The sequence below is a fragment of the Microtus ochrogaster genome, chromosome 8 (assembly GCF_000317375.1).
Source record: "Microtus ochrogaster isolate Prairie Vole_2 chromosome 8, MicOch1.0, whole genome shotgun sequence".
Taxonomy (NCBI): Eukaryota; Metazoa; Chordata; class Mammalia; order Rodentia; family Cricetidae; genus Microtus; species Microtus ochrogaster.
The window spans coordinates 23,019,821-23,033,544 of NC_022015.1; the positions used below are offsets into that span (position 1 = coordinate 23,019,821).

The 13,724-nt window shown below is 50.2% G+C and overlaps 1 protein-coding gene across 7 annotated transcripts in view; it reads right to left on the reverse strand.

Annotated features, from left to right (window-relative positions):
• Fgfr2 (fibroblast growth factor receptor 2) overlaps window positions 1-10,001 on the reverse strand; it is a 105,986-nt gene extending 95,985 nt beyond the window's left edge. For 5 of the 7 annotated variants that reach the window (XM_005351364.3, XM_013347904.2, XM_013347903.2 and 2 more), the window contains exons 1-2: window positions 9,532-10,000; window positions 5,540-5,840 (exon numbers count right to left, since the gene is read on the reverse strand). In XM_005351364.3, coding sequence (XP_005351421.1) covers window positions 5,540-5,705 — 166 coding nt within the window. In that variant the 5' untranslated portion in view covers window positions 5,706-5,840; window positions 9,532-10,000. Of the gene's footprint in view, window positions 1-5,539; window positions 5,841-9,531 lie in introns of all 7 variants that reach the window. The other 2 variants (XM_013347902.2, XM_026781154.1) reach the window with 1 other exon arrangement.
• Between the last annotated feature and the right edge of the window lie 3,723 nt (window positions 10,002-13,724).

Below are 13,724 nucleotides of genomic sequence, written 5' to 3' on the forward strand. Positions count from 1 at the left end.
TCTCGAAAAACCAAAAAAAAAAAAAAAAAAGTTTAAAAGTTTAAAAATAAATAAATAAAAGAGAGGGTATGTGACAGCTTAGCTCCCTGACTTGGCGCAGACAAAGGCAAGCAGTGGATTTTCTTCTATGCTCGTAATGTTAAAAAAGCCCACAAAGGACATCGTTACTTATGGTGGCCACAAGCGAGCGGGCAGCACATTCCAGATTTAATCACAGGGCTGAAGACATGGCTCAGTGATGAAGACCATTGGTTCTATTTTCAGAACCCACATGGCAACCCATAACCATCTGGAACTCAAGTTCTAGAGGACTGGATGTCCTCTTCTGGCCTCGACAAGCAGCAGACACATACATGGTACATATGCATACATGCAGGCAAAACACTTATGCACATAAAAATAAATACACCGTAAAAAAAAACTTTTCCAAGCTTACTGAAAATTGAGACACAAGCTCCTCAAGGATGACAGACGACTGGGCCTGGAAGCTGAGGCGGGAGAACTGATAATTCTAGGCCAACCTGGGCCACAGGGCAAATTCCAGGCCAGTCTGGGTTAGTAGTGCGATCCTCTCTCAAAAAAACAAACCATCAGTACAAAAGAACAATCACAGTTTATCCTGATGGTTGAATACACTTTTGCAAAAACAAAACTCCAAGCTTTCTCCAATTATGTGTTTGTGTGTGTGTGTGTGTGTGTGTGTGTGTGTGTGTGTGTGTGTGTGTTGGGTTTTTCTTGTTGGTTTTTTTTTTTTTTTAGACAGGGTTTCTCTGTGTAGCCCTGGCTGTCCTGGAAATCACTCTGTAAACCAGGCTGGCCTCAAACTCAGAGATCTGCCTGCCTCTGCCTCCCAAGTGAGTTGAAGCCACTACCACCTGCTCATCAACTGTATATGAAGAGACCACTACTGAACCTTTGGCCACCACTCACGGGTTTTGCTAACAGTAAGGGCAAGGGAAACACGTGTGTAAAAAGGGCACGGCAAGCAGCGGTATGTCAGAGGCATCCGATCCCCCTGGAGCTGGAGATAAAGACAATTAAGAGCCGTTCCCTGTGGGTGTTGGGGACCCAACACTGGTCCTCTGCAAAAGCAGGAAGCGCTCTTAATCATGGCGTCATCATCTCAGCCCCTACAGGGACATTTCTGCACAGGAAACCCATAATTACCTGTAAAACAGCCTGCAGCGCCCCCTCCCCCAAAATAACTCCTGAGCTTCTGACCCTGCTAGATCCAACTTGCCAGGGATCATTTCGATCAGAAACGGGAAAGAGAAAAGCAGACCCTGATGAGAGGGACTTGGCTGTCTGTGGAAGTAGCCAAACCGTCTGCAAGCAAGGGCTACTGCATGCCCTCCACAGAGAATGTGAATGCTAAACATCCCCTTCCTGTTTAAACACCACCCCAGTTATTTCATAACCATGTAATTATTCATTAAATCTGATATTGGAATGCCTGGTTATTTGAATTCTCACCATCAACAGAAACAAACAAACAAACAGAACCAACTCTGAAAGATCTTGGAGCAGAAGAGATGGCTCAGTGGTTATAGAAACATTACCACCCTGGCAGAGGGCTTACATCACCTCCAGACCCAACTCCAGGGCATCCGAAACCTCGGGCTCCAGGGGCACCTACACTCATGCACACACACCCACACAGAAACACACATACGGGCATTCAATCCAAACAATTACAAAGTAAATCTTGAAACTACAACAACCACAGATCTTTAGTGCTGGCTGGGAAGTAGAGGCGGGAGGCTATTTTTTTTTTTAAAGTAGATGATCAATCTTTTAACTACTGAAAAAAATAAACAGCACAGACAGACAGACAGACACACACACACACAAAGCCTTGCTCTATTTGGATCAGCGGAAGCCAGCAAGAAAAAGTTATATAAATGCCAATTTTCTAGGCTTGCCAGATATTTGCTCCAGAAGTAATATTAAACACAGTTCTTTGTCCACGCATTGTGAAATACGTTATATACTAATGAAGAATGTGTACTCCTTTGTATGTTTAACAGCATGTGCCTGCATTTGCTTTAATTGACCAAGAATGAGCCCTTGTTCCTCGGCGAGCTATCAAGTTACAGTCAACTCTTAAATATTCACACTCATACTGAGGAAGAAAAATGCAGAGAACGGGAAACACAAGACTTATTTGAAATCAGCCACTTGCACCACGCCGATACCTCTTTTTCTCTTCTCTGAGCTAGCAATCAAATGTGGAGGGCTGAGACCACAGCACATTGGGTACTCTCGGGCCAAGACTTACCCTACCCTGGGAAAATCTGACTTAAACTGGTCCCTCACACTCAAAATCTCTGCTCACCTGAATCCAGGGCAGCAAGGCCCTCACCCCTACACCCCAGAAGACTGCCCCAGAACTAGCGGTTTCTTTTCAAGGCATGCAAATTACTCCCCCCCACCCCCACCCCAGGTTGTCGCTTTGCAAAATTTCACTTTGCAGAGAGGGTGGGAAAGTAATTAAGGGTTTGGGGTTGGGAAAGCCCTTTTATTTTAGCTCCTACTGGGCTGGGGGTAAACAGATTCCCTTAATGTCAACAATGACTTAATTAACCAGAGCAGGTGACAATGTCAGGGAGAATCTAGAAGTAAGGACCAGACTGGCAGTAATCAAGCTTGACCACACTGGAAAAATTCAGACTATGAATCAACAGAACAGGTCTTAGAATCAGGACCACCCCTCCCCGAACAGCAACTGTGGGCACTATTGTCCTTCGTCACAATGAGTGACCAGCTGGATACTATCATTTCTATTCTAAAATGCTGAGTAAAATCTTACGGAGATTACTTTCTTCTTAGGTCAACTGACTTGACCCAACCCTGCTGCTGCCACTTGAGAAAGTGTCCAGAGACACGCGGGACAGGATGGGCTAGGGGATGATGACATACATTACATGATTAAATATACTACACAGAACTCCATAACTGGACATAACATTTCCCTAAAGCGTCAAAAAAAAGAGGGGCTCCTTAAAAAGGGGATCAGGGGCTCTTTCTAGAAACTTACCGATTTTCTATTTCTCTGGCCCAAGAGACATCTAAACTGAACTTCCAAATTAATAAGCCAAAGTCTTCCATTGGTAAAGCTTCAGATGATCAAACAAACCTAGTGTTAGCTAAACTTCTAGTTGCACTAGAAGACAGCTTCTTGAAGGGATACACACCTACACATTCCATTCGGGGTGGGGAGTCCCTGGAGCCTAGCTAGCGTGGATGGTCTCCTCTATCTCGATTACCTTCTAATCACCTGGACACCAGTGGCAACGCTGATCAGACAGACAAGGAGAGAGCACCAACCCTGCAGAGATCCAGCACAGCGGCCTCCTCCCAGAGGCACCTTCATCTCAAACATAGCTTGCTTGCTGCTGAAAGAACTGGCACCAACTTGTCCCCAGCTTGCTGGGGATGGTGACAGCCATGGCCACCATCAACACCAGAAGCTGTGCTTTCTGCTCTTTCTGTCCAGATCACTGGTGAAATAGAAACCTCTTGAAGAGGTCATCAGCAGGCATCCCCAAACTCATCATGTTGAGCCCTCAGCAGTGGACAGGGAAACTGAGACCCTGAGATGTCTCTGCTTTATCCCAGCCTGTTCCGGGGAAGCTCCACCTCCTAGAGCAATTTTTCTCTCTTCCTTTTTCTTTCCTTAGCATCTCCCAACTCTGGACGTGACTCGAAATTCATGCAAACTCTGAATCTAGCGAAGTGTACCCAAGGGCATTGGCAACGTGTGACCTGCAACTTCTGGGACTTCACAGCCTTCCTCCCTAGCCCTGCGTGCACCTACAGGTCCCCAGGTAGTAGGATCTGCGTTCAACAATGTTCACATTGTTAGGTATCAGTTCTTACACAAAGGGCCATTTGGGGGACTCCATCACACTGCCCTTCCTTCCTCGCCCCCACCCGTCTTCTCCCTGCACGTCCACACACATCTCGTAGCCTTCCTTAGGTAATGAGACCATGTTATAACCCGGCACTGAAATCAACTCATAGCAACACTGCCCCGAGAGTCCAAATGAAGAACGACAATTCCTTTCCTAACTGGGGCTGTTTCTGAAGCCCACGCTGTAGGAAATCCCAGCTCAGCTTCCTTAGTTTGTGCTGAGCCACACACTCCAGGGAAAACCAGCAATTAGGGGAATATCCATTTTAATTATTAGCAAAATTAAAAGAAGTACAGGCCCAGACTTTCAGAAACCCAATCCTTTCCCCCTCGCATTAAAGCCCTTTGAAACACATCACTGTTGCAAACCCCACTACTCTCCCTGATGTCACCGGGTAAGTCACAAAGAGGTGGTTCCAAACACGGGCATGAGGCTCTATGTTGAACAAGCCTCACACGCAACCTTCTCCCACATTTCCTCTCTGAAGACGTGACAGGTGCCACGATGTCTCACCTGGTGACTGATAACATTTCCAGGCATCTGCGGGGCCCAACGTCCCCCAGTCTCGGTCACACAAAGCCAGTGACCCATCTCTCCAGCCCCACCTCTCAGATGAGTACACAGCCCTCCTTGTGGACATCCTTGGGCGTTCTGTCCACCCTTACACTGCTCCTCGGGACTCTGATTCAGGGTGCATAAGCACAGCAGCTCAGCCGACCTGCCAGCCAGCTCCCAGGGCCATGACGGACTCCAAAGCCCAGCCGGCACCAGGTGGGCCCTCGGCAAACACGTTCATTACGTGGCGATGAGAGCTGGGATCTGCAGTGTCACGCTCGGATTACCACTCAAAAAAAATAACTCGCCTACCAATATTCCCTCCTGATGACAGATCTCCATGCCGCACCAAGCAGAGAGGCTTGGCTATCGACCACGTCTCTGAAGGCCCTGGGAGAAGGACCAGATCTTTGCCCCGCTCAGAATTTCAGCATGTTCTCCTCACAACTTAGCTTTTCCCATTTGCAACCAAGTGTCGAAAGCCAACCACCAGTGAAGTCTGGCGTGTCCTCGGATGGGGGAGACCCCCTTGCTATATTCCCTTTGGAGGCTTCCTAACATAAAACCTGCCCTTCTGCGATGCTGGACTTAAACACAAAGAGCTTAGCCACAGCTTAAACACCATCCGGCATGGCAAGGTTCTCAGTGCTCAACTTCAGAACCTTCTTTGCTCTTAGACAACGCAAAGAAAACATCAGCTTTTGGAGGCTGCCTGTTTCCTTTAGCCAAAACACAGGCTCTTCCTCCAACCAGAAAGGAACTGCAGGAGGCCTTAGATGACAATCATCTTGCTAAGAGCACATCCCCTCCAGAGTGCTGTAAGGCATTGGCTGAGAAAGAACTGCCACGGCCTCCCTCACCCAGCACAGAGAACAGAACAAACGAAACCACTCCACTCATGCCTGGGAGCCAAGACCCTCCCTTCTACCCTATGCTGTGGAAGATGTAGAGAAAGGTCACCCTCCTAAGGCAGCTGGCTGACAAAAAGGCCTTTCCTTTAATGACCACTTCCCCCAGACATAGCCCCAAAACAACTTGAAACCCTAAAAAAACGGCATGCGGGAACTTACCTTCTGGTTCTAACGTGGTATCCTCAACTAAACTGAAGGAGGGCCGGGCCAGGGACAAGGTTGCCATGGTGACCAAGACCAGGCAGATGAAGTGCCCCCAGCTGACCATGGTCACGGTGCCAATCCCTGGTCCTCTTCCATATCTCCATGTGGACGGCAATCCCATCTGCACACTTCCTCAAGGACCATGGGCTGCCTGCAATGCCTTCAGCCCACAGGGGGCTCAGGAGCCAGAGCGCTGTGGCGGTGGCTTGTGCTCAGGCTGCTGCTGTTGCTGCTGCTGCTGCCGCTGCTACCACCACTGAAAGAGATTCAGCCAGTTAGTAACTGTCTTTCTCCCGTGCCAACTCGCTTAAACCCAGATGGGATAAAGCCGTGTCTCAGCTGTGTGCGCAAACACATCTTTTTCATTATCAACAAAAGCCTGCATCCTCACCTCAGCGGCCCAGGTGTTTCCAGACTTGTCCACAGAGCTGAAGTGGACTTAGCTTTTAAAAAGCTCACTTTTAAGAGACACTGGGATCAACCATCGCTGGAGGACCCAGTCACCCAGTTACACATGCCCTATGCCCTTTGCCCTATGCCCTTCCATCCGCTAGCAAAGCTACCAGGTTGCAGAAGCAACCTGCCCTTCCTTCCTTTCAAGGTCAACTACAAAAATATATATATAGAGAGAGAATGAGAGTGAGTTGAAAACGCTGGGCTTGGCACAAGCAGCCTCATTAGCTTCTCTTATCCCAGCTGGCCTTTAAGAGGCTGACAGGAGGAGGGTCTGCCCAGAGAGCTGAATTTCAGCTGGGCTGGAGCTGAGCGGCATGCACCCCCCCCCCACCCCTCCTCCAGTGTGGTTCCCGGGAAGAAAGGAAAGCAACAGAATCAAAGAATCCCAGGAAGGCTACAAAAAAATTCCCACCAGTTTACACTTGTCAGGATTCATTTTCAAATGCAGGCGTGTATTTCAGCCTTTCGCCAAGCCGCCACTTACAAAGAGGGAGTTTGATCCAAACGGGGGTTTCAAAGCCTGAACTCCCTTCCACTGACTACACAGCAGGGCACAGGCAGACTAACTAAATGTCTTCACCCTACACCAATGGGGGGTAAGAAACAGGGCAGACACAAGCCTGGATGAATAAGGCAAGAGTTTATTAGTAATGGTGATGATACGTGTAAGTTGTCCTGGCATGTGATTGGCCTGGGGACTTTCAATACGCCAACCTATTGGCCAAACTTCTCAAGTGTCAGTTACAAGGGGGCACTCAACTTACTCTACCCCAAGGAGGGAGAATTTCCCGAAAAAGCTTGCCACAGTACAAATAACTTTAAGTTTGTTCAGTATCCTCAGTGACTAAGCCTTGAGTCCGAATGCACGAGCTTCGTCGAATCTGCTTAAGACAGCTGCGGGGAAGGAGTCGGCAAACCTTGGGCACTGGATTCTGTGAAGGGCATTTTATGGAGGCTGGGGATTGGCTAGGGTTTTAACGCAACAGAAAACAGTCTAACCCCGGCTCTCGGTGCTTTCAGTTATGACACAGGATCTCGACAGTGCCAGAACCTCCCTGAAGCCCTGTCCTAAAATCTGTCCCTTCTAAGAGGCTGCACCATCTTCAAGTGGGAAGTAAAAGGCTGCCTTTGTTTCCTAAGCACAGGTAAAATGTTTATAAATAACAATAAAAGCCAGAAAAGTGTGTGTGTGTGTGTGCGCGCGCGCCTGTGTTTAGATGCACAGCGTTTCGTAGATGCCTTGAAGGATTTTTTTTCTCCCCAACTCTTTTTTCTTCTTAAAGTCAAGAGTCCCCAAAAACAAACCCTGACATACCTGTCAGAGGAAAGTACACAAACATTCTCATTGATTGACTAAGAACTTACAGAATTCAGGGAAATTTTCCACCTCTCTAGCAACTTTACAATCTCAGACCACCTTCCCCACAGTCCCTACCCAGGAGTGCCTCAGCTGGAGGAGGAAGATGGTCAGTGCCCCGGGCCGACTCAGCTTGGACGTTGGTTCCTCGCAGGCCCAGGCCCCACAGCCGCCCCCTCCTCAAACCTCTGTAAGGCGAGAAGGAAGGCAGCAGGTCTGCGCAGCTCCTCACCAGAGTGGACAAAAGTGCTAGGCGACCTCCTAGGCAGGATAATTAGGTCCCAAGGCTCGGTGTTGGGAACACAGGCCCAGCATGCTGCTGGCGGCCACAATCCCAGCTTCCTGCCTTCAATACCATAATCCTTCCTGAAGGCTGAGCCCCAGTGAAAGCCCCAGCGTGTTTATTTTTCCCCCCTGAAAGGGGAACTCTCTTCTCAGTCTACGAGGGAGGAGTCCTCACCCTCGCTCTGACGGATGGCTCTTCACGGGCCACCCGCCCCTTGGGGTCACCTCCGCGCAAGTCTGCCTCCAAAGACAGGCAAAGTGACCGGCAGAAAGGGCCTGGCTGGTGAGCCTGCTCAGTGCTATGCAACTTTGCACCCTCTCCCCATCAGGCTAATCGAGGACCAGCTTGGGGGTAGGGGGTGCAGCCTGCTACCTCAAATCCCAGGATGCCTTAGCAGGCTGAGCAATTGGCATTTTGTTCCCAAGAGGATTTCTCATGGGAGAAGTCAACACAACCAGGCTAAATGTAGACCCCTATCCAGACCCAAGGTTCCCTTACTTCTCGCGGTAGCTAAACAGGGAAGGGAGCTGTCAACAGGCTGGACGTGGGGGGGGGGGTAAGACTTAAACACAAGGAAATCCTAAAAATGCAAACTGCCTTAAGATCACAATCCCTGCCCTCCTGTTTCATTGGATACTTTGAGGAGCTTAGGGGTGCACATCAGCACCTCACTCATTGTAGCATTTCTTCCAAAGCCTGGAATACCCAGTTTTGTCCTCCTTCTTGGGGCGCTAAAGAGCTCTGAGAAATCTGCATTTTAATTGACATTCCAACGAGAGGGAGAGGGGCGCCTGATTGCTTTTCTATTCAAACTAAACAGGCTTTTCAGATGAAAATGAGTCGAGGCTGGTGGAAGATTTACAGGGATTTGGGACACCGAGGACAATAGAGTTTTAAATGTTGATAGCATTTCACACCAAACACATAATGGGTGCCCTGAGTTTGGAAGCAAGTCTTCCTTTAAGGGTAGATTTTATTGAACTGGGGGGGGGGGGCAGTGAGGAAGGAAGGTCTTGGGAAGTTTGCAGGAACACGGAGGAGGCTCCGCGCCTGGAGCCGGCCTCCCCAGCCTGCCCCCTGGCCGCGACGGTGGAAGCCAGCGCCGCGCAGGCCCCTCGGCCGATTCCCCAGCTCTGAAGAATGAGCGCGCAAGTTAGAACTCGCCTGCGCTTTCGACATCTCGGCGCGGCTGCGGTCAGAGCAGCTAGGAGAACTAGGAAAAGTCGGTCCAGTTCGCCCCCTAGCCCCAGGCGCGCTGCGATCCCTCCTGCGCCAACCGCTGCGGCGGGCGAGAGACGCCCGGCACTGGAATCCGGGACCCAAGCCACTGCTGACCCTAAGGTGCCACCCGGGCATCCCCATCCCTTTAGGGCTGTCGCCGGACACTCTCTAGCAGTTTCTCCGGCCCCTACCCTCCCACACACACACGCAAAAAAAACCCTCTCCCAATGGCCTGGAGCTCCCAGAGCCCAGGCACCCCGAAGATGCCCTTCCCGAGCCCCCGCCTTTGGGCTGTGCCACTGGCAGGAGGCCCCATGGCGCGCCGGCTCTGAGCTCAGAGGAACGCGCCCAGTCGGCAGAACTGCCCGCCGGAGTCTGACAGGGAAAGGGTGCCGGCGGCAGACACAGATGTCAGCATCTGGATGGAGGTGCTGAAAGAACTCCCCCAAAGCCAGCCATCCGCATGCATCCACTCCTCCATCACCAATCCAGCCAGAGACCGACAAGGCGCGCCCCCAAATCGTTTCCCCGGCGCCCTCCTCCCGGGGATCCTGCGCCCCTCGTCCTCCTACGGCGCCCACTTTCCCAGCTGGCGAAGCTCCCGGAGGCGTTCGGCACGGCGATTACCTTGAATGGCAGCGCTCCTCCGCGCTCGGTGCTGTGCCGGAGCCCGGAGTGGGTCGGGATGGAGCAGACGATGAGCTCGGAGAAAAACTCCAAAAAGAGAAAGATCCCTTGGGTTGCAGCCGGCGGCAAGGTTCCGAGGCTTCACGCACGCCCGGGATCGCTGAATAGCGAGGACATGACGCCGGGACTGCCCTCGGATCTGGGCAGCGAGAAGAAGAAAGGACTGGGGTTTGGCGTTGCCTACTCCAAACTTTGCTGGCGAGTGGCGAACACTCGCAGCGCGCAGGAACGCTGAGGCCCGAGGCCTCACGCCCGGCCCCCGCCAGCCCGGAGAGCAGTCGCCACGCCGGGCCAGGGACGCGCAGGCAGCCCCCGCGCCGGAGCTCGTGCGGCTGCGGACTAGATCGTCCGTGCGCCCGTTCAGCGCCCGCCGCCGCTGCTCGCCTCTCTCGGCGCTCTCCCCGCGCAGCCCGCGCCGCCGCCGCAGCCTCCGCGGGCGGGTCACGCCCCCCGCTGAAACCCGAGCCGTTTCCTGGACGGCGGCGCCCGCTCTGCCAATCAGCGCCGCTCGCCGCTCCCGGGGACTAGCAGCCGCAAAGAGACACCCGCCCGGGAGGCTGGGGGCCCTGCCGCGTTGCCCGCAGGGGTGCGAAGATGACCTCTCAGAACCTGGCTAGTGACCGCAGGGTCGTAAGCCCAGTATCGCTGCGGTCTCCTTCCCTAGCATCACAGAGTGGATGCTTTACGTTGTTTCGTGTCAAGTTAAGAAACAAACAACAGAATGCTGTGGACCTTCAGACACCTTAGAATATGTCTGCAGGGTACTGGGACCAGACATTTCACACCACGGAAGCTTTGAGGGTGGGAGTAACTAATATTCTTTGGAGTTGTTGCGTTATCTTGTCCTTCTGAACAATAGAAGGGATTGGGGGCGTGTGTTTGGGAGGCCCTCCCTTAAAAGGAATAGGTAATTGTACTTAATCCTCTCATCTGCCTGCAGAGCAACATACCCAGATTCTGAGGGGGAAGCTGCAATGGTTGTTGTTAATGTGGGTGTCTTTGAAAAAGCAAAAAATCTGCAACAGAACATACCTTGCTCAATAGTATCAACGTAGATTAGCATAAAGAAATCCAAAGGAGCGTTGACTGGGGAGATGGCTCTGCAGTTTAGAATGCTTCTGGCTCTTCCAGAGGGCCAGAATCCAATTCCCATCTTACTAGCAGGCTCTCACAAGGCTCTGCAACCTCCTTAGGAAACTGCACTCAGGTGCGCCTACCCCACACAAAGACACAGACACATAATCTAAAATATAAAACTAAATCTTTAAAATAAAAGAGAGGCTGGAGAGAAGGCTTGGTGGTTAAGAGCACTGCCTGTGTGTTCCTCAACTCTGGTTCAATTGCCAGCACCCACACATGCTGGCTCACAACCACCAACTCCAACTCCAAGGGGCCCAAAGCCCTCTTCTGGCCACTGAGGGTACTGCATGAATGGTGTACAGACAAGCACGCAACATCCACACCCATCAAAGAAAATGAAAATAAAGAAATGGATGGATGGACAGACAGAAGGATGGACGGACGGAAGGACGGACGGATGGATGGATGGATGGACAGACAGAAGGATGGACGGACGGAAGGACGGACGGATGGATGGATGGATGGACAGACAGACAGAAAGATAGAGATGAGAAAGGGAAGAAACCTAAGATCTAGAGAACTTGGAGATGTCGTACATTGACAGATTACTCACCTGGCATGTACAAAGACCTGTGTTTGATTTCCAGTCCAAAAAGAAAGGAACTTACATACTCAATTCTATCAGAAAGAGTCATCTGATCTTGAGAAAATTGAATTCTTCTTTCTCTGAATCTTACATTCTTCAGTTGCAAAGCAGGGTTCCCTAACTAAATGTCAGGCCAGACTCTCTTGGGATCATTTGTCTTTCACCTCTCACTCATGCGACCCTTGAGCAACTGTGCTTAAATTCAAGATCACGTTCATTGTAATCCTAGCACTCAGAAGTATGAGGCAGGAGGATTGCCCTGAGTTTGAGGCCAACTTGGTCTTCATAGTAAGTTTGAAGCCAGTCTGGTCTACTGAGCTACACTTTTTCTCAATAAATGACTTTTTTTAAAATCTTAATTATTGAGCCAAGTATGGTACCACATGCCTGTATTCCCAGAACTCAGCAGATGAAGAAAACGAGGAGTTTGGAGTCGGCCTCGGGTACATGTTGAGTGTGTGTCCAGCCTGGGCTACTTGAGACACTCAGAAAGGTCACTAAGTTCAAAAAGACTCCTTCTAGTGTCTAAAGACAGGCACAACCAGACAGTAAAGCCCACCCAGGAAAGCAGGTCTGGAATGGGAGCAGCACCAGAGTCCCTAATACTTCGACTTTATGCCATTTCCACACATGGATTCCTCAGGCCCTGCATGATTAGAAGATCATTTTTATTCACAGAAGAGCCTGGGAAACCTTTATGCAAATCACTCAAAAGCTAGGAGTAACAAATCCATTTTCTATGCCTCAGGCAGATAGCTATGAAATTATAGTTTGGAAATTCAACAAAAATAACAACCTGATTCCCAAACAAAATGATCTGTCTATATGTTCACTGGGAAAGGATGCATTTTGGATTTGCCCTCTGGCCTGAATCGGGACACCTCAGCCAGGTGACACTGAACCATTCACCGGCAGTGCCAATGTGTGTTCCTTCTCTGACCTGGAATCACAAACGAAAGGCTAGGGTGCCGCTCCAAGCTGGTACTTCTATCTTTATGTTCCCCACTGATGGGAAACTCTGTGTCCCAGGACACAGAGAGCCCTTTCCCATACTGCAGCGGGTCCACCAGCCATTGAAAATGAGGTTAGCACATTCTCACATAAATTAATGGCCCAGGAAGCCGCTGTCCCTGTCCCCCCATTCATCCATAGCTTTATGGATGCTGAATGGGAGGGAAGTCTTCCGCTGAAAACAAAAACACCTTCTTTAACGTCAGAGGCAGTGTGCAGAATTTGTTCTTTACGGAGATGAAAAGGTAGCCATCCATCCAAAGTCCCTGATTACCAAAGAACACTCATTTTTTTTTCTCAAGTGAGCAAAGTCCACAAATCCACAATAGGAAATTCTTAAGTTAAAAAAAAATAAGTATGCCTGGAATTTTTGGAAGAAATCAATTTTGCATCATATTTAGACTTCAAGTGACCTCAAGGGTCCAGGGAAGCTTTTGCCCCAGCCCGGCTTCTGAATGAGAAAATAATCTCTTTGCGGGTTTTCTTCCCTCTCCCTTCTTCAAGAGGCTGGAACCCCTTTTGTCAATGGTCCCCCGTGAATGCTGTTACTAATAAGCCTATTAATGAGTTTCCACGGCCGAGTGTGAATAGGTAAATAAGCCCCAATCTGTTGAGGTTCTGGGGGTGAGGGCAGAAAAGCCAGCAAGAACTGAAGGTGACAGTTTGAAGTGAAGGCGGTGAGGCGGCAGGCTTCTGCTGAAAGAAACCCTAGACAAGGCCACATTCTCCACCCTCCACCCCCTACGGGGGCCTCCTTTCTTCCCAATTTTCCCCTTTTACAAAATGTCTTGAGTAGTCACCCTTTTCTTTTTTCCCCCAGAGGGGCTCAGGACGCCCCCTCCCCCGCTACTCTAGTAATGATACATCAATAGGATGAAAGAAAAACGAGGGCTCCAGAACTTAGCTATCCTATACATTTCAAGAAACAAATTGTGCGGTTAGCCCATCGCTGTGAGAGGAGAAAGGGGGTGGGGGGCGGGGGCTCGGCCTCTCTCTGTTGAGATTCTGATGTTTCCTTTTAATAATTTGTATTCTAATGGGTTGGGTTTCCTTCACTCTATGAAAATGTTGGGTGAACAAAGGCTGTGTGACATTGAAGGGTTCTCCAGCCCTGCCAGTGTGGGCCAGGCGACATGCAAAATGATGGGTTTTAGTCTTTAAGTGACGTCTCTATAAAGTCCAAAGAGACCAGGGATCAGGCAGGCTCACAGTCCAGGACCACAGCCTGGAAGCTTTGGATGAGAAAAGAACCCAGTCTCTCTGCCCCACCCATCAGTGTGTGGCATTTCACTAAGGCAAAAGGCATTGCTCCCATATTGCTGACGCTGAATGTCATCCAGGCTTCTAAACTGATGGACCTGCTTCCCTGGGGATATGGAGTCCTTCTAGGACCCAG